Source organism: Neoarius graeffei, chromosome 4 (assembly GCF_027579695.1).
Source record: "Neoarius graeffei isolate fNeoGra1 chromosome 4, fNeoGra1.pri, whole genome shotgun sequence".
NCBI lineage: Eukaryota > Metazoa > Chordata > Actinopteri > Siluriformes > Ariidae > Neoarius > Neoarius graeffei.
In genome coordinates, this window is record NC_083572.1 from 73,047,952 (window position 1) to 73,069,042 (window position 21,091).

Below are 21,091 nucleotides of genomic sequence, written 5' to 3' on the forward strand. Positions count from 1 at the left end.
CAGATAGTACATACTGATCTCCATGTGTGGAGAAATGACAGTGAAACAGTGGATGAGTGAGAAGGTGGAGGAGTGAGAGAGGAGAGAAATGAAACAGTGGACACTGGAGGAAGGAGAGTGTGACAGAATGGAGGAGTGAGAGAGACAATAACCCCTTTTACACAACCTGTTCAAGGTGGGAATCTTATGCCTTTATTCCGCCTCGTGTGCTGATAAAACATCCGAATGCGGAACGGGGGTTTGTGTCGTTCCCCCTCTGAGCCGGAACGATTAGTAGTAACAGGGCCGGAATCGACATCTGTGTAAAAGGGACAGGCGGCACCGTGGAACAGGAGATTGACATTTTTGAGATTGACATTCTTTTCGCATTCTTCTTTCTGAGACCAACGCGAATTAAAACGTCTCCATCTATGGTGTCTAAGGTTGGACACCTTTCTGCCTCAAATAGCTTCCAACAGCTCTTTACTTTCTCAACATGCTGTATTTCTGATCTACAAACATGTTGCTTGCACGAGTCTCTCCACTTCTCCCTCTTTCTCTGTTTGTGGGACTTTTTTCCTTCAAAAAGCCAGCTTGGCTAAAGGACACAAACGTATATATTTCTATCCACATTCACTGGATATGAGCAATCGCACGCTCTGATTAGCTACTCTACTACTAGGATATCAGCTCATATACTGTGAGTAAAAAAAAACAAAATGGCGGCGCGTGTTGCTGAACCAACCGAGGCAAGGCAAGTTTATTTATATAGCACATTTCATACACAATGGCAGTTCAATGTGCTTTACAGAAGCAAAAACAAAAACAGTAAACAATAGAGAAATAAAATTACATAAAATAATTTTATTTTTAATCTAAAACAATTAATTAAAAGAATTAAAAGAAAATAATAAGAATTAAACAATAGTAGAAATAAAATAATAAAATGCCAAAAAGAAAAAAAGGAGAAAAAGAAAAAGAAACCAGCGGAATAAAATAGAATAAAATTAAAGTAAATTTAAAACATGCAGAGAAAGTAAAGATTATAAAAAATGTAAAAATATTAATTATTTAACAGAAAGCATCTGAAAACAGCTTGGTCTTTAACCTAGATTTGAAGCTGCCAACAGCAGGAGCATTTTTAATGTCCTCTGGCAGTTGGTTCCGTAGCTGTACTGCACAGTAGCTAAAAGCTGCTTCACCACACTTTGTTTTAACAACAGGTTTTAATAGTAAATTTTTCTGTTGCGATCTGGTAGATCTGATCGGGTTAGGCCGCTGCAACATATCAGAGAGGTAATTGGGCCCTGTACCATTTAGAGATTTATACACCAGCAGCAATACTTTAAAGTCAATTCTGTAGCTTACTGGAAGCCAGTGAAGGGACCTTAGAATTGGGGTAATGTGCTCTGTTCTTTTTGTTCGTGTGAGAACCCTAGCCGCTGCATTTTGAACCAGCTGAAGTCGTTTGATGGTCTTTTTTGGCAAGCCTGTGAAAAGGCCATTGCAGTAATCAACCCTACTAGAGATGAAGGCATATATTAGTTTTTCCAGATCATTTTTTGACATAAGTCCTCTTAGTTTGGAAATGTTTTTTAGGTGATAAAATGCCGTTTTAGTGATTGCTTTCATGTGACTGTCAAAGTTTAGCTCGCTGTCAATGAAAACACCAAGATTTTTAACCATTTCTTTAGTTTTAATCCTTTTTGTGTCAAGAATAGTGGTAATCCTGAGTCTTTCATCTTTTTTTCCAAATAGAATTACTTCTGTTTTATCTGTGTTCAGCTGAAGAAAATTTTGTGACATCCAGCTATTGATTTGATCGATACACTGGTAGAGACATTCAAGGGGGGCATAGTCATTAGGTGATAGAGCAAAATAAATTTGGGTATCATCTGCATAGCAATGATACAAAATTGAATTTTTATTGATAATTTGCCCAAGTGGGAGCATATAAAGGTTGAAAAGTAATGGTCCAAGAATCAACCCCTGGGGGACACCACAGGTCATGGACATTGACGTTGAGGAACCGAGGATGAAATAAAAACTCTACTTGAAAACAAAACCCCCAAAAATACAAAAAAACAACAAAATATGGAGTGAAAGCATTTGATGGTAAGAGTGTATCTTTTTTATTTTTCAAGAATTATTATTATCGTATTTTTCACAAATTGCAACTGTCATTTTGCCAGTTTGTTTACATTCTCAGCAGAAATGATTTTGTCAGACATTTTGTATAAAATTTTTATGTATTGAATTTGCAAAAATTAAAAATAAAAATGATCTGTTTCTCAAAATCCAGTGAATGTAATAAAATTATAAAACAGTTATTCCACTCAATCTCGTCGTACATGGCTTATAGCTAACTCGGTGCTGCACCTCTCATCGGCTATCAGCTCATGTACGACTCAATTTCATGGAATAACTGTTTTAAATATATATAAGGCTGTTACGTCCCGTAAATGTGAATTATTTAATGGAAGTGATTACATGTTGCATTTGATGCTCAGCAACATCGCCTGTATTTGAAGCGTGGTATAAATGTTACGGTTAAGGCCACTCATTTTATATTATCTGGTTGACGGATCCGCCAAAGTGCTGAGAAAAGTGCCGCTTGAAAAAAAAATTCAACTTTATTTATTTTTTATTTTTCCCCCGCCGATCTCTCAAAAGATGCCGATGTGAAAATAATTTTATTTAATCTAAATTAAATATTAAATCGCATCTTTATCATGACCATTCGCGATACAACTTGCCATTTTTTCGGTCACTGTATTGACCCCACTGTATTCGCGTCTCGTGTCTCGAGAGTTCCCAAAGTGCATTGCGAATAATGGCGGCGTCCAGGAAGCGTATTCATGCCATGTGAGAAGAATCGAATAACAAATCACAATGACTTCGTTTGTGCAGGTTCGTTTAAATGGGGGACAAGCTGCATTTAAGCAGTCTGCCGGAGGAGAAACTGTCGGCGAGTTTATTATGCACGTGGCAGACTGTGCTCTGGCCGATATCCTTACCGTTAGAGTTGGCAACGATGGTCATCGAGCAGATTTGACACAAGCCGACCTACAGATGCCCATGACAGTTGTAGTGGATGAATTTGGCTACAAATTTTTTACAGTGGACATAAGGACCGATCCAGTTGCAACAGATAAAAAAAGTGACAGTTGCCCATCAGCATTTGATGTCCTCATGAATGTCCAACGAAAGTACACATCCTTGCCTGCAAAAAGGTATGACGAATGGCTGAACTTAAATTAATAATAAATATTTATAATTAGAATCTATTATTATTATTATTTTTATTGCATTATTATTATTTTTTCCTCCTACACATTTTTTTTCATTTAAAGAAAATAATATTTTTTTCAATCTTGTAGCCTTATTTTTTTCTTATTTCGCCCTACATCACACAATTTGACCTGAAAAATCCGTCAACCAGAAAATAAAAAATGAGTGGCCTAACAAAAGCACCTCAGCACTCAGTTCACCCAAAGCATATGCTTAGGCTATTCATACTTCTGACACATAGATACATCACCCTCGACGTCGAGGCTCCATTGTGACCCGTCACACCTCTGCTTGCAGAACGCCGGCTCGCAATGCAAAAACACACACTAGTGCAGCTTCCTGCCGGCTTTATTTGGTTCAGTGTAAACCACTGAAGCCAGAAATACAGAGGTTCTTTCTTTACGCCAATATTATGGAATAGTAAAAAGGGCTAATGAGAGCATTGAAGAATGAGACGATGGAGGAATGACATGAGAGTGGCTTATGGCTTGGACATGAGATTGAAGAAGTGAATGAGGGGAGGAGTGGAGTGTACATATGGAATTGGGAAAGTGAGTGATTGGGGGAGTAAAAGGGGGAGTAAAATGAGAAAGAGAGTGGATGAGAGAGAGAGAGAGAGACTTACCTCTCCTGTTTGCTGTGGCCGTGTAGGAAAAAGCAGAAGGAAGACAAATACATCAGAAAGTCAGAAGAGACAGATATACAGAGTTGCCCACAGGCAAATTGTCCTGCCTTCTTCTGGGACCAGTTTTGTGTGTTGTGACAAATCTCAACTGTATATATATAGTGAATGTAGAGTGCATTGTGATTAAAATAAACTGTATTGTGTGATCCAGAAGGTAAACATGGAGGAAAAAGGTCACAGAACACACAGACACAACAGTGCTCCAATACAGTAGTGCTAAATGCAGTCAGAGACCTTGGGCCAAGAGTGTTAGTATGATCACCACAATACCACAAGAGGTTACAGCCATAACAGTTCAGTGATCCAATGGGAGGACTGAAGGAGGATGTGCTTTATCTCATAACCAATATTTTACTAAGAACACGGGGTCTTACACAACTACACTATGCCCTTTAAACAACATACAACAAATACACTAACTTATACTAATACTGATATCAATGGAACCCCCCCCCCCCCCCACCACAACTTTCTTAGCTCTCCTAATTAACCAAATTACTTCATAATGCAGTTATATCATTTACAGTCTCCTTCCAGTGTTGTGATTTGCTCTGGTATTTTACAAACCCAAAACTGCCCATAAGGCACAGGGTTGTATTTTGTGAGTGATGCAAGGCAACACGTTTCAGAAACAAAAATGATGCCTCCCTTGCTTTTTCCTCACCTTGTTCTACCCCAATTACTTTTGCTTACTTCTTTAAGAAATGACAAGAAAGTCAGCTGCCTTTTTATCACCATATCCACGATGTGTGAGCGGCTGATAACGCTCATCACTGATCTGATAATGATCAAATGATTGGATTGCATTTATTTGGAAATGAGGCAGCACATACAGGATGATCATTCATTCAAATGATTTTATTATTCTTATTTAATTTTATTTTTATTAAAATTATAAACAAGAAGACAGAGTCATCTATATCCCCCGCCCTATATACCAATTATCAAGTAATTATTTGTCACATTTTTTCAAGTTCTGCTGCAGGACACCAGCCTTACCTCTTTACATTGACCTCAGCAGCCCATAGCATAAACCCACCAGACCTTTGGTCCAGGTGAACTAAAAATTTAAATTTCTCACATTTCTTAGTATCAAAATGCACATATACATTACTTAAATCAACACATATACCAACTTTCAAGACCATAACACATAGTTTTCAAGTTTTGCTCTGGAAACAAAACCTACCCCTAAGACTAACCTGAGAGACTAAGTCTGAAATTATTTCCATGGAAACATGAAAAATGAAAACTTCTCAAATTTCTTAGTATGAAAAGGCACATCTACATCACCTTGTTAACATGTACACAAAGTTTCAAATCCGTATCATGAATAGTTTTGGATATATGCTCCGGAAATGAACATTGCTCTTCGAAACTAAGTCAAAATCTATTTTTTATGTAAAAATTTGAAAAATACTTTTTTTCAAAAATCCAAAATAGCAAAAGGCACCAGTTCACATGTTGCTTGATATGTATACAAAGTTTCATAAAGATATCTTCAGTAGTTTTAAAGATATAGCCCGGAAACGAAAACGTGACCGGATGGACGCCGTTTCTATATCCCCCACCAAACTTTGTTTGGGCGAGGGATAAAAAGCCATGAAGGTGTGCGAGTCACATAAATAACACTGCATTCGTCTAAAACTCACAACTTGGAAAGAAAAAAAAAGAAAAAGAAAATGCCCCTTTTGACTCGCAAATTAAGTGCTGATTGTGACTAGAGTGTCTCATCTCATCTCATTATCTGTAGCCGCTTTATCCTTCTACAGGGTCGCAGGCAAGCTGGAGCCTATCCCAGCTGACTACGGGCGAAAGGCGGGGTACACCCTGGACAAGTCGCCAGGTCATCACAGGGCTGACACATAGACACAGACAACCATTCACACTCACATTCACACCTACGGTCAATTTAGAGTCACCACTTAACCTAACCTGCATGTCTTTGGACTGTGGGGGAAACCGGAGCACCCGGAGGAACCCCACGCGGACAACATGCAAACTCCACACAGAAAGGCCCTCGCCGGCCACGGGGCTTGAACCCGGACCTTCTTGCTGTGAGGAGACAGCGCTAACCACTACACCACCATGCCACCCCGTGACTAGAGTGTATCAAACAAAATATTTTTAATTTAACAATGTTAATGTTTAAGTTAGGCAGTATGGTGGTGTAGTGGTTAGCACTGTCGCCTCACAGCAAGGTCCTGGGTTCGAGTCCAGCGGCCGGCGAGAGCCTTTCTGTGCGGAGTTTGCATGTTCTCCCCGTGTCCGCGTGGGTTTCCTCCGGGTGCTCCGGTTTCCCCCACAGTCCAAAGACATGCAGGTTAGGTTAACTGGTGACTCTAAATTGACCGTAGGTGTGAATGTGAATGGTTGTCTGTGTCTGTGTGTCAGCCCTGTGATGACCTGGCGACTTGTCCAGGGTGAACCCTGCCTTTCGCCCGTAGTCAGCTGGGATAGGCTCCAGCTTGCCTGCGACCCTGCACAGGATAAGCGGTTATGGATAATGGATGGATATTTAAGTTGATACAGAAGAGTTAAATAAATATTGCATTTTTTTTGGCTAATGATGCTTTCTTCATTTAATATATTTTCAGAAATAGCGTAGGAAAATCGAATCATGAATCCAGTATCATGAATCGAATCAAATTGTGAATTGGGTGAATCGTTACATGCCAAATTATGAGTAATATAGAAAAATGAATTGTTATCAATAGAATATAATGTACTGTGGCTTATAAAGAGTACAAAGTTACCAGTATACACTCAGCGGCCACTTTAATAGGAACCTGTTCTTGATTCTAAGATTCCTGTTCTTGGCTGGCAGGAGTGGGACCCAATGTGTTCCTCTGCTGTTGCATGCTGAGATGCTTTTCTGCTCACCACGGTTGTAAAGAGTTGCTATGAGATGCTATATCCTTCCTGGCAGCTCAAACCAATCTGGCCGTTTTCCTCTGATCTCTCTGATCAACAAGGCGTTTGTTTCCACCCACAGAACTGTCACTCACTCAATGTTTTTTTTGCTTTGCGCACCATTTTGTGTAAACTCTATGACTGTTGTGTGTGTGAAAACCCCAGGAGATCAGCAGTTTCTGAAAAACTCAAACCAGTCCGTCTGGCTCAAACCAACACCCATGCCACAGTGAAAGAAAGTCACACTTTGAGATCACAATTTTTCCCATTCTGATGTTTGAGGTGAACATTAACTGAAGCTCTTGATTTGTATCTGCACGATTTTATGCATTGTGCTGCTGTTAAGGGATCGGCTGATTTAGAAAACGGCATAAAACAGCAGGCGGATGGGTATTCCTAATAAAGTGGCCGCTGAGTGTAGAATGTTTTGTGACCAATATAAAATGTATTGTAACTAATATCATATAGAACATATTGTTACCCATAATGAGTGCATTGTACCTAAAGTAGAGTGTATTATGGAGTGTAATATGTGTATTGTGAATCTAGAATGCTTGTATAGTTTGTGCATTCTGATTTACATTCATGGAGAATGTTTACGTGCATTAATATGCTAATCTCCTCTCACTATTCGAACTTGGTTATGCCCACTGCAGTAGGTTCTTCTTGTTTGCCCTTCATTGTTGAAGTGTGTATCGTTCTGAATTCGCTGAGCTGGACGAAATGGGTTTAATTATGCGTGCCATTATTCTCCCATCTCCCCATGGCTGCAATAATTTTAACCCCACTTTAATGGACCTGTCTGCTGCTAGGTGTGTGACTCAGCTGTTCTGCAGTGTAAGGGTAAGTCAGCGCTTTTGAAAACGACACAGACTATTTATACTTTGCAGTGAGACCGGTCTGGACCTGACTCAATGTACAACACTTTACGCACCTGTCTTGGGCTACTGGCCAACCCAACAGCAGCTATTTATTAGTGTGATTAGAGTGAGGGAAGGCGAGAGAGAGAGACACACACACACAGACAGAAGGAGATACAGTGAAAGAGAGACGGCCTTAGAATGAGATACTAAGAGGAAGAGACAGAGAGTTTGTGAAACAGAAAAAGTAGCATCAGAGACAGAAAAATGTCGTGAGCGAAGGAAGGACAGAGAGTGTGAGGGATTTATTTGTTTCACCTCTTGAAGAGCAGGATGGCGATGACGATAATGATGATGAGGACGACAGCCAGCACCGGCCCCATCACCCAAAGCATCTCCGGATCTTCTGCATGTCGGGACATGTGCACCAGCACCATGAAGGGGTCCGAGAATGGGCTTGTAGCAAATGTTTTCTACAGCACACACACACACACACACACACACACACACACACACACACACACACACACACGTTTAAGGAAGGCCACCATAATTTCTAATCTGAATGAATAGGTACAATACCAGCACTGATTTATTATCAAACACAATTTTACAAAAACCTGATTACTTTTCACTATTAAATCATGAACAATGTGTTTTTACTGGCTGAAAGCAAGAAAGCTAATAACACACAGTGTACTTACTCAATATCAGTTGTTGTTAAGAGTTAACAACAACTAACACATTGTAAGAACACTGTGTGAACATGCTATTTCGCACAGCGAAACATGGGATTTGTCTCAGTTTTATATCATTATATTTAGTTCTCTAGATGAAAAGCAGCACAGAATAACACTTTGTAAACTTGTAATGGAGGGGTTCTCGATGATCCCATTTTACAGCCTCAAAATGCCCATGCTGGATATGGTGCTGCAGTGGTCTGGTGTAAAATTGGCTTAAGAGGAGCTTCAAATTGAATGAAGGATAATAATAATAGTAATAATAATAATGATAATGAAGAGATCAGCGGCACAGTGGTGTAGTGGTTAGTATTGTCGCCTCACAGCAAGAAGGTTCTGGGTTTGAGCCCAGTGGCTGACGGGGGCCTTTCTCTGCAGAGTTTGCATGTTCTCCCAGTGTCTGTGTGGGTTTCCTCCGGGTGCTCCGGTTTCCCCCACAGTCCAAAGACATGCAGGTTAGGATAACTGGTGGCTCTAAATTGACCGTAGGTGTGAATGTGAGTGTGAATGGTTGTTTGTCTCTGTGTCAGCCCTGTGATGACCTGGCGACTTGTCCATGGTGTATGGCCTCTCGTCCACAGTCAGCTGGGATAGACCCCAGCTTGCCTGTGACCCTGCACAGGATAAGTGGTTACGGATAATGGATGGATAACGAGATCGTCAATGATCTCATCTCATCTCATTATCTCTAGCCGCTTTATCCTGTCCTACAGGGTCGCAGGCAAGCTGGAGCCTATCCCAGCTGATTATGGGCGAAAGGCAGGGTACACCCTGGACAAGTCGCCAGGTCATCACAGGGCTGACACATAGACACAGACAACCATTCACACTCACATTCACACCTACGGTCAATTTAGAGTCACCAGTTAACCTAACCTGCATGTCTTTGGACTGTGGGGGAAACCGGAGCACCCGGAGGAAACCCACGCGGACACGGGGAGAACATGCAAACTCCGCACAGAAAGGCCCTCGCTGGCCACGGGGCTCGAACCCGGACCTTCTTGCTGTGAGGCGACAGCGCTAACCATTACACCACCGTGCCACCCACCGTCAATGATGGTGTAGCTTATTCCGGCCCCGTCTAGTTCACGATCTAAACGTGGGAATGATCTAAAGTGGGCCACCTTGTGCAATAAATGTTGCAAGCTATAGACATTATATAGAAGTTATACACACCCTAGGAATACCAACATATTTTCCAGAAAGAATCCAAAACTGCAAGAAATTGACCGAGAAGAAGTGATTTTTGCTGAACTGCTCGTTAGAAGGAAAAAAAAAAACTTTATTCATCACATGCACACTTCAAGCACAGCAAAATTCATCCTCTGCATTTAACCCATCTGAAGCAGTGAACACACGCACACACTCAGAGCAGTGGGCAGCCACACCAGATCGCCCGGGGAGCAGTCAAGGGTCAGGTACCTTGCTCAAGGGCACCTCAGCCCAAGGCTGCCCTACGTCAACCTAACTGCATGTCTTTGGACTGTGGGGGAAACCGGAGCACCCGGAGGAAACCCACGCGGACACGGGGAGAACATGCAAACTCCACACAGAAAGGCCCTCGCCGGCCGCTGGGTTCGAACCCAGAACCTTCTTGCTGTGAGGCGACCGTGCTAACCACTACACCACTGTGCCAGCATCGTTAAGGCATAATTAGTCCATAACTTCATTCATAATTTTAATTCAGCAAATCTGGGTAGAAGTTATATGCACCCTAGATACCCCTACCTTCATGCCAGAAATAATCAAAATCGGTGAAGAATTGAGGGAGAAGAAGCGATTTGTTTCTCGTTAGGGCTTAATTAGTTCATATCTTCATTATTAATTGCAATTATGCAAATGTGGGTAGACGCTATATGCACCCCAGGCAGAGCTACCTTCCTGCCAAAAAGAATAAAAATTGGTGAAGAATTGAGAGAGAAGAAGCGTTTTTTGTGAAATGTGGACAACACTGGACAACTGACGTCATAAGCTCATTGCTTGTTGGCCAGATGAGATAATAATATCTCATCTCATTATCTCTAGCCGCTTTATCCTTCTACAGGGTCACAGGCAAGCTGGAGCCTATCCCAGCTGACTACGGGCGAAAGGCGGGGTACACCCTGGACAAGTCGCCAGGTCATCACAGGGCTGACACATAGACACAGACAACCATTCACACTCACATTCACACCTACGGTCAATTTAGAGTCACCAGTTAACCTAACCTGCATGTCTTTGGACTGTGGGGGAAACCGGAGCACCCGGAGGAAACCCACGCGGACACGGGGAGAACATGCAAACTCCACACAGGAAGGCCCTCGCCGGCCACGGGGCTCAAACCTGGACCTTCTTGCTGTGAGGCGACAGCGCTAACCACTACACCACCGTGCCGCCGAGATAATAATAATACTTTCCAAATATTCATTAAATCAAGTTTATGTGCGGCGGCACGGTGGTGTAGTGGTTAGCGCTGTCGCCTCACAGCAAGAAGGTCCTGGGTTCGAGCCCCGGGGCAGGCGAGGGCCTTTCTGTGTGGAGTTTGCATGTTCTCCCCGTGTCCGCGTGGGTTTCCTCCGGGTGCTCCGGTTTCCCCCACAGTCCAAAGACATGCAGGTTAGGTTAACTGGTGACTCTAAATTGACCGTAGGTGTGAATGTGAGTGTGAATGGTTGTCTGTGTCTATGTGTCAGCCCTGTGATGACCTGGCGACTTGTCCAGGGTGTACCCCACCTTTCGCCCGTAGTCAGCTGGGATAGGCTCCAGCTTGCCTGCGACCCTGTAGAAGGATAAAGCGGCTAGAGATAATGAGATGAGATGAAGTTTATGTGCATAGAGCTACACTCTATGGCCAAAAGTATGCGAACATCCCATTCCAGATTTAGTCCCCCTTTCCTGTTATAATAATCTCCACTCATCTGGGAAGGCTTTCCACTAGATTTTGGAGTGCGGTTATGGGGATGTGCTCATTCAGCCACAACAGCATTAGTGAGGTCAGATACTGATGTTGGGCGAGGAGACCTGGGGCTCAGTCAGAGTTCCAGTTCTTCCCAAAGGTGAACAGTGGAGTTGAGGTCAGGGCTCTGTGCAGACCACTCAACTTCTTCCACAATCAACCTGGCAAACCATGTCTTCACAGACCTCGCTGTATCCAGTGAATTGAAATTGTAATGTTACTGTATACAGCAACATCCTATACAACTGTTTACAACTTCATGGCAACAGTTCTGGGAAGACTCACATCTGGGTGTGATGGTCGGGTGTCCACAAACTTTTGGCCATACAGTGTACATTATAAATAATGGCTAGTAAAAATCTCAGGTGACCCTGCATGGGGTAGCGATGCCAAGGTTGAGAACCTATGTTGTAGGGTGAGAGGGCAGTGACAAGTAGATGTCTCATCTCATTATCTGTAGCCGCTTTATCCTGTTCTACAGGGTCGCAGGCAAGCCGGAGCCTATCCCAGCTGACTACGGGCGAAAGGCGGGGTACACTCTGGACAAGTCACCAGGTCATCGCAGGGCTACACATAGACACAGACAACCATTCACACTCACATTCACACCTATGCTCAATTTAGAGTCACCAGTTAACCTAACCTGCATGTCTTTGGACTGTGGGGGAAACCGGAGCACCCGGAGGAAACCCACGCGGACACGGGGAGAACATGCAAACTCCGCACAGAAAGGCCCTCGCCGGCCATGGGGCTCGAACCTGGACCTTCTTGCTGTGAGGTGACAGCGCTAACCACTACACCACCGTGCCGCCCCACAAGTAGATGTGTCTATTTAATAATTATACTATTAAAAATAATGTGCCTGGACATGAGTATGAATGGTATTTTTGAAACAAACTTACATCATGATAAACTAGTACCGATAAGCTGTTTATCTTGGCCAATTTTGACGAGAAAAAAAAATTACAAAAGAGAGAAGAAGCACCATCTTTTCTGAACTGTGGGTGGTAGAAAAGGGCAACTGGACTTGCTTGAAGATTCTTGAAAACGTTTCACCTCTCGTCCAAAAGGCTTCCTCAGTTCTGTCTGACTAATAGGGAGTATCAGATATTTATCCTCTCCTGGCTCAGAATCAGAATCAGAATTCTGATGACCAGCTCATCTAAGGTGTCACTGAGTCCAGTTGCCCTTTTCTACCACCCACAGTTTACTATGACCTGGATGATTGAGAATCTTCACAGACATCTTTTCTGAAACAACTAAGTTATTTCACATCCACTGATGGCTTGGCTCTCCTTAATAGCAGATAGCTGTGGGCTGCTGACTGAATACACACATCCTGAAAGAGTCTCTATTACAGCGAGTTACTCTGCAGAGGAAGTCAAACCCAGCAAATCTTCAAAGCTGCAGAGAGACCAGCGAATTCTCTCTACACTAATCGCTTTCGAAACGCCTCTCAGAAGCCACGAAAGATGGAGAGGAACAGCAGGAAAGAGTGTGTCGAGGGCGGCGTTGACTCCTCTACCCTGCTGAGCGCAGGAGGATACGCATCAGTGACCCATTGTGGATGAATCCCATCAGTGCAACACCTTCTCTATTCCCTCTGGAAATGTCAGCAGGAACCAAAAAATAACTTTTAAAAAATCCCATCTCTGCAGAGGCATGTGAATCATTAGAGTGCAGCCTGCGGGCTTGAAGCACTGGGGCGATTTAGAGCGACAGAGAGAGAGAGAGAGACAGACAGACGGGCGAGTTCCTCCTCCGTTAAGAGCTTTCCATAGAGACATAAACTGAGCAGCGCTGCAGAAGATTGCCATGTGATTTAGCAAACACCAACACATCAATGTTTCTATATGCTGGAGGTTTTAAGTACGGATACACCCCATTCTTCTATTTTTAACTTAACATCAATATCTCAGTTCTGAGTTTCGGTCATTTTCGCAAAAGTATGTGTAAGGATGATTCTTGCTGATCTACACTTTCAGCTAATGATGAGTTTAAAGAAGGAATAATCATCCAGACTTTTGCTAGTGTGGTGACTGTGAATGTTAATTAAACTTATATATCTACTGTAGCAAAAAGCTCCACAAAATGGCATATTAGATATACAGTAGCCAGCTCATTAGCTTTATATTTAGGGTTTCTTTCAGAGTATGCAAAAACCTGAATAGCTATGTGAAGAAATAACTGCTAATAGCACCATAAATAAAATATTAGCTACAACCAGCTAATGATCCCAGGTTTAGTTTTTAGGACAACACCCTCTCTCGCTCTCTTTCTCTTTTAACTTTTACTCTCATAACATTTGTACCCAACCATTTACATTCCTGCATTCATATGGAGTGCACAGGAAGGATCAGTGAATACCAGTTCTTCTCTTGGCGACAGCAGTCATTAGAAACCATCACACACACACACACACACACACACACACACACACACACACACACACACACACACACACACACACACACACCATTCTGTTAAAACCTGAGTCTGAGCTTGCCCAGGAGGAGCCATTTCATTTTCACCTTGATAAATTTGTTTGTTATGAGTCATGTTGATTCATGTGTCACATAAAACTAAGTGGATCAATTTTCTGGGTGTAATTCCCTTTAAACATCCACATGCATGGTGGCTTTGTGCTCCTTCAGATAGCCCATTAGACAGCAGGCTTTTAAACAGCACTCTTTTCCAGCTGTGCTGCTAACATTGGCACAAACTTTGAAATAATGATTCTTTAAAATAATATCAGAATAACATTGGCGTGATGTCAGACAAACATTGAGCTACTGCTAGACTAATTTTGGGCAAATGCTGGCAGTATTTGCAGCTATTTACTTCTCTTGTAAGATTAATGTCAGAAACATGTTGGTATAATATCAGCCTAATGTCAGAACAATGTCGGGCAAACCTACCTACCTACCTACCTCCCTCCCTCCCTCACTCACTCACTCACTTACTTTTCCTAACCGTTTTATCTGTATGGTCACTGTAAATCCTGAGGCAGGAATACACTTTGGAAGGGTTGCCAATCCATCACAGGGAATAATATCAGACTAATGTTGCACTAATCTCAGTCTAATGTCAGATCAGTGTTAGAATCATAACAGCCACTCCCTTTCAGGTGATATCGCTTAAGTAGACTAGGGTTATAATTTTACACTAACATCACGGTACATTCTAGTCCAGTATAAATGTGCAGGACTTTCCCCAAAGCACGGATAGGCAGCACTCCGCCACGCTGTCACCTGCAGACTAAAAAAATCAATACCATAAATTGAACAATACAGAGTACTTTCCGCACCTAAATATCTCCTATTCCCCTCTGAAACTGAGTAATAACTATAGAAATAGGAAGCTATTGTAAAAAAGGTGTAGACTATCCTGGTACTCAACCCAGAAGTGAAAATAAAGGGTTTCACTGCGTGCACTGACTGCCATTCGCAACTATACATAAAACAACATTCTAGGCGCTACTTGCTAAATGGCGCAGTTGCGTGATTTGATTCCTTATATTGTTCGATATTATGCATTTTTTGTTGTGCAGTAAAGTTAAAGGTGGCACGGTGGTGTAGTGGTTAGCGCTGTCGCCTCACAGCAAGAAGGTCCGGGTTCGAGCCCCGTGGCCGGCGAGAGCCTTTCTGTGCGGAGTTTGCATGTTCTCCCCGTGTCCGCGTGGGTTTCCTCCGGGTGCTCCGGTTTCCCCCACAGTCCAAAGACATGCAGGTTAGGTTAACTGGTAACTCTAAATTGACCGTAGGTGTGAATGTGAGTGTGAATGGTTGTCTGTGTCTATGTGTCAGCCCTGTGATGACCTGGCGACTTGTCCAGGGTGTACCCCGCCTTTCGCCCGTAGTCAGCTGGGATAGGCTCCAGCTTGCCTGCGACCCTGTAGGACAGGATAAAGCGGCTAGAGATGATGAGATGAGTAAAGTTAAATATTTCTCTGAATTGACTGTTTTCATTTCAAATCTAATTTTGCCCTTTAAATTTTGCCTCTTGCATTTTTGACAACGTTAAAAAAAACAGTAAATTTAATAATGTTGAATTGTGCCTAAATCAGCCCCAGATGCCACCAGACTGCACCATTTGAAGTCTCTAATTTCAAAATTTTCCAGGGGAGCGTGTCCCTGGACCCCCCCCAAGCAGACAGTCCTTGCGGGCTGGGCTCCGCATCAGTAGCACAGCTCTGATATTTTTTTCTGGGGAAAGCCCTGAATGTGGGTCTAACTATCTGTCAAAAAAACCCAGAAGATTATTTCCTCTAATCCGAAAATGTTCTAAGCTCTTAAGTATTTAAGTATTGTAAAGTAAATCTCTCTCTCTCTCTCTCTCTCTCTCTCTCTGTCTAACCTCAACTTCCAGACAGAAGCTCTGAGTGATGGCAGCTGAACGCCCTGAGCGATTTTCTCTGAGGAGAGCATTCACACTGATCGATTTCATCTGCTCTATCTGATGGACATGCGTCCCACTGAGTGACTAACGCATGCCTTTTCACTAAAAGTCCCCCACTTACCAACGCAGCTTCAACACTGTGTGAATGTGTGTGTAAGCAAGAGAGAGACAAAACATGAGAAACATACTATGAAGCAGAAATCTAAGACAGTGGTAATTGTTAACATTATAGTTAGACAGTAACTATGCAGGGCGGCACGGTGGTGTAGTGGTTAGCGCTGTCGCCTCACAGCAAGAAGGTCCGGGTTTGAGCCCTGTGGCCGGCGAGGGCCTTTCTGTGTGGAGTTTGCATGTTCTCCCCGTGTCCGCGTGGGTTTCCTCCGGGTGCTCCGGTTTCCCCCACAGTCCAAAGACATGCAGGTTAGGTTAACTGGTGACTCTAAATTGACCGTAGGTGTGAATGTGAGTGTGAATGGTTGTCTGTGTCTGTGTGTCAGCCCTGTGATGACCTGGCGACTTGTCCAGGGTGTACCCCGCCTTTCGCCGTGGTCAGCTGGGATAGACTCCAGCTTGCCTGCGACCCTGTAGAACAGGATAAAGCAGCTACAGATAATGAGATGAGTAACTATGCAGCTGCTGATTTTCTCCACCAACTTGATCTGTCCTTTTCTTTCCCTTCTCTCTGCTCTGTGGTCACAGTCAGAACCACCTCAACCTTCTCATTTCTCTTCCTATCTCCAACACTTTTAGTTTCTTGAAAGAATAAAAATGACTTCCAGTCTGATTCTTCTATCTGGTTTCACAGCATTCTTTCTCCTCAAAAGGATGAATGCAGTTATTCTGAGCCAAATGGCTTTTTGATTTTCTCTCTGTCCTGCTGTTGTTCATCCCAGGAGCTTGTTTTGATAAATGCTGCTAATTTACAGTGACATTGTGCCTCTTTATAACGTGACAGTGGAATTTAGATGAATGAAATGTGCACATTTAGGCAGCAATCCATCATCCCAAACTGGCCTTTAACAATAATTAAACTAAACATTGCCAAGTGGTGGGTGTTTTTTCTTTTAAAAATCAAATTTCACTCACCGGCCAATTTAATAGAAACTTGTAATTATTTCTAAGATTCCTGTTCTTGGCTGGCAGGACTGGAACCCAATGTGTTCTTCTGCTATTGCATGCTGAGACGCTTTTCTGCTCACCACGGTTGTAAAGAGTTGCTATGAGTTACTATATCCTTCCTGGCAGCTCAAACCAATTTGGCCATTTTCCTCTGATCTTCTCTGATTTGTTTCTACCCACATAACTGTCACTCACTCAGTTTTTTGTTTTTCGCACCATTCTGTGTAATCTCTAGAGATTGTTGTGTGTGAAAACCCCAGGAGATCAGCAGTTTCTGAAATACTCAAACCAGTCCATCTGGCTCAAACCAACACCCATGCCACAGTGAAAAAAAGTCACACTTTGAGATCATAATTTTTCCCATTCTGATGTTTGAAGTGAACATTAACTGAAGCTCTTGATTTGTATCTGCATGATGTTATGCATTGTGTTGCTGTCAAGGGATCGGCTGATTAGCGAACTGCAAATACAGCAGGTGGATGGGTGTTCCTAATAAAGTGGCCACAAGTGTATATTCAGTGTCATGTACATAACATCTCATCTCATTATCTGTAGCCGCTTTATCCTGTTCTACAGGGTCGCAGGCAAGCTGGAGCCTATCCCAGCTGACTATGGGAGAAAGGCGGGGTACACCCTGGACAAGTCGCCAGGTCATCACAGGGCTGACACTCTGAGGGAACCCTCCCAAAGGGATCAATAAAGTTTTATCTAATCTAATCTAATCTAGACACAGACAACCATTCACATTCACACCTACGGTCAATTTAGAGTCACCAGTTAACCTAACCTGCATGTCTTTGGACTGTGGGGAAAACCGGAGCACCCGGAGGAAACCCACGCGGACACGGGGAGAACATGCAAACTCCGCACAGAAAGGCCCTTGTCGGCCACGGCGCTCGAACCCGGACCTTCTTGCTGTGAGGCGACAGTGCTAACCACTACACCACCGTGCCGCCTGTACATAACATATTTAAAATATTCTCATACAGCTAGATGCATATAATTCCAATATTTCTCTCTATATATTGTAGGTCAACATGTGAATAAAGATAGCAAACAGTTTTGGTCTTTCAATCTGTAATTAACTTATTGTGCATGAGAGGGATATACAGTGGTGCTTGAAAGTTTATGAACCCTTTAGAATTTTCTCTATTTCTGCATAAATATAACCTAAAACGTCATCAGATTTTCACACAAGTCCTAAAAGTAGATAAAGAGAACCCAGTTAAACAAATGAGACAAAAATATTATCCTTGGTCATTTATTTATTGAGGAAAATGATCCAATATTACATATCTGTGAGTGGCAAAAGTATGTGAACCTTTGCTTTCAGTAGCTGGTGTGACCCCCTTGTGCAGCAATAACTGCAACTAAACGTTTGCAGTAACTGTTGATCAGTCCTGCACACCGGCTTGGAGGAATTTTAGCCCATTCCTCCATACAGACCAGCTTCAACTCTGGGATGTTGGTGGGTTTCCTCACATGAACTGCTCGCTTCAGGTCCTTCCACAACATTTCAATTGGATTAAGGTCAGGACTTTGACTTGGCCATTCCAAAACATTAACTTTATTCTTCTTTAACCATTCTTTGGTAGAACGACTTGTGTGCTTAGGGTCGTTGTCCTGCTGCATGACCCACCTTCTCTTGAGATTCAGTTCATGGACAGATGTCCTGACATTTTCCTTTAGAATTCGCTGGTAGAATTCAGAATTCATTGTTCCATCAACGATGGCAAGCCGTCCTGGCCCAGATGCAGCAAAACAGGCCCAAACCATGATACTACCACTACCATGTTACACAGATGGGATAAGGTTCTTATGCTGGAATGCAGTGTTTTCCTTTCTCCAAACATAACGCTTCTCACTAAAACCAAAAAGTTCTATTTTGGTCTCATCTGTCCACAAACATTTTTCCAATAGCCTTCTGGCTTGTCCACATGATCTTTAGCAAATTGCAAATCAGCAGCAATGTTCTTTTTGGAGAGCAGTGGCTTTTTCCTTGCAACCCTGACATGCACACCATTGTTGTTCAGTGTTCTCCTGATGGTGGACTCATGAACATTCACATTAGCCAATGTGAGAGAGGCCTTCAGTTGCTTAGAAGTTACCCTGGGGTCCTTTGTGATCTCGCCGACTATTACACACCTTGCTCTTGGAGTGATCTTTGTTGGTCGACCACTCCTGGGGAGGGTAACAATGGTCTTGAATTTCCTCCATTTGTACACAATCTGTCTGACTGTAGATTGGTGAAGTCCAAACTCTTTACAGTTGGTTTTGTAACCTTTTCCAGCCTGATGAGCATCAACAACACTTTTTCTGAGGTCCTCAGAAATCTCCTTTGTTCATGCCATGATACACTTCCACAAACATGTGTTGTGAAGATCAGACTTTGATAGATCCCTGTTGTTTAAATAAAACAGGGTGCCCACTCGCACCTGATTGTCATCCCATTGATTGAAAACGCCTGACTCTAATTTCACCTTCAAATTAACTGCTAATCCTAGAGGTTCACATACTTTTGCCACTCACAGATATGTAATATTAGATCATTTTCCTCAATAAATAAATGACCAAGTATAATATTTTTGTCTTACTTGTTTAACTGGGTTCTCTTTATCTACTTTTAGGACTTGTGTGAAAATCTGATGATGTTTTAGGTCATATTTATGCAGAAATATAGAAAATTCTAAAGGGTTCACAAACTTTCAAGCACCACTGTATATAAAATGTGTGTGTGTGTGTTTCGTACAGAGTCGTGCTCCCGGAGAGCAGCCATGATGAAGGTGCGGTACTGAGTCTGAGCGAGCAGTGCTCTGTTGTAGAAGCCACTGTAATGTCGCTCGTCTCCAAGTGTGAAGCTCTCCGGCAGTGTGTGCAGCCTTGCAGCGATGTATGGCTTCAGGGAGTCGTCACTCTGCCTCCTCTTCCTCTTCATCACAGTTGAATCTCCACCAGCCTCGAACAACTATCTCACACACACACACACACACACACACACACACACACACACACACACACACACACACACACACACAAGAGCCCATTAAAGTACAAAAAGGCTGAACAAACACATAGATAAATTACAAACAATGCTGTATACATATATCCAGACCATTACACTTAATACATAATTATACCTCATTCCCACTCACAGTGAAAACCGTACATTTCCATTATCATGCAGTAATGGTATTCTCTGGAATTGGGAGCAAAACGGCAAAGTCGAAACATTAAACAGGAATCAACTCTCTAAACAGAGACCTGAAGCAGCTCGACTCGCACCATGTTGCTAACTAGCTACTGTCTCCGCTTCTGGCTTGGGCTTTTCACAACAATAGACTTGCTGCCTCGTGAATTATACGTCACATCCGGCCTCGCATGGTTGGCACTCCGTAGCATTCCCTGGCGACCTCGTAACATTTACTGAAATCTTTTGTCACGGCTTCAGTGGGAATCGGAACTGTCAGATTTATGTGTTGTGATCAGTCGTGACGTTGCGGTCAGTGATGCAAATGATGTAGTGATATTGCGACAGCACAGTTCATACTGCCCTGATGTAAAGCAGCCAGCAGCAAACTCAAAACAACAAGCAAAGAAAACATCAGCAGATACAGTGGGAGCGCCGTATCGGCAGGGGATATGTTCCAGGATCTAACGCGGACAGCTGAAACCAGGGATAGGAGCAAACCCTATATAAAGCTTGTTTTTCGTGTACATACATCTCATCTCATTATCTGTAGCCGCTTTATCCTGTTCTACAGGGTCGCAGGCAAGCTGGAGCCTATCCCAGCTGACTACGGGCGAAAGGCGGGGTACACCCTGGACAAGTCGCCAGGTCATCACAGGGCTGACACATAGACACAGACAACCATTCACATTCACACCTACGGTCAATTTAGAGTCACCAGTTAACCTAACCTGCATGTCTTTGGACTGTGGGGGAAACCGGAGCACCCGGAGGAAACCCACGCGGACACGGGGAGAACATGCAAACTCCACACAGAAAGGGCCTCGCCGGCCACGGGGCTTGAACCCGGACCTTCTTGCTGCGAGGCGACAGCGCTAACCACTACACCACCGTGCTGCCCATGTACATACATACCTATGATAAAATTTATTTTATAAACTACACACAATATGACATCAACAACAGTAACTAATAATAAAATAA

At 43.0% G+C, this 21,091-nt stretch overlaps 1 protein-coding gene across 5 annotated transcripts in view; it reads right to left on the bottom strand.

Annotated features, from left to right (window-relative positions):
- Positions 1-21,091, bottom strand: part of ptprfa (protein tyrosine phosphatase receptor type Fa) — a 498,031-nt gene that overhangs the window by 76,615 nt on the left and 400,325 nt on the right. For all 5 annotated transcript variants that reach the window (XM_060919685.1, XM_060919687.1, XM_060919683.1 and 2 more), the window contains exons 19-20: positions 19,670-19,885; positions 8,047-8,201 (exon numbers count right to left, since the gene is read on the bottom strand). In XM_060919685.1, the coding sequence (XP_060775668.1) occupies positions 8,047-8,201; positions 19,670-19,885 (371 nt within the window). The remainder of the gene's footprint in view (positions 1-8,046; positions 8,202-19,669; positions 19,886-21,091) is intronic.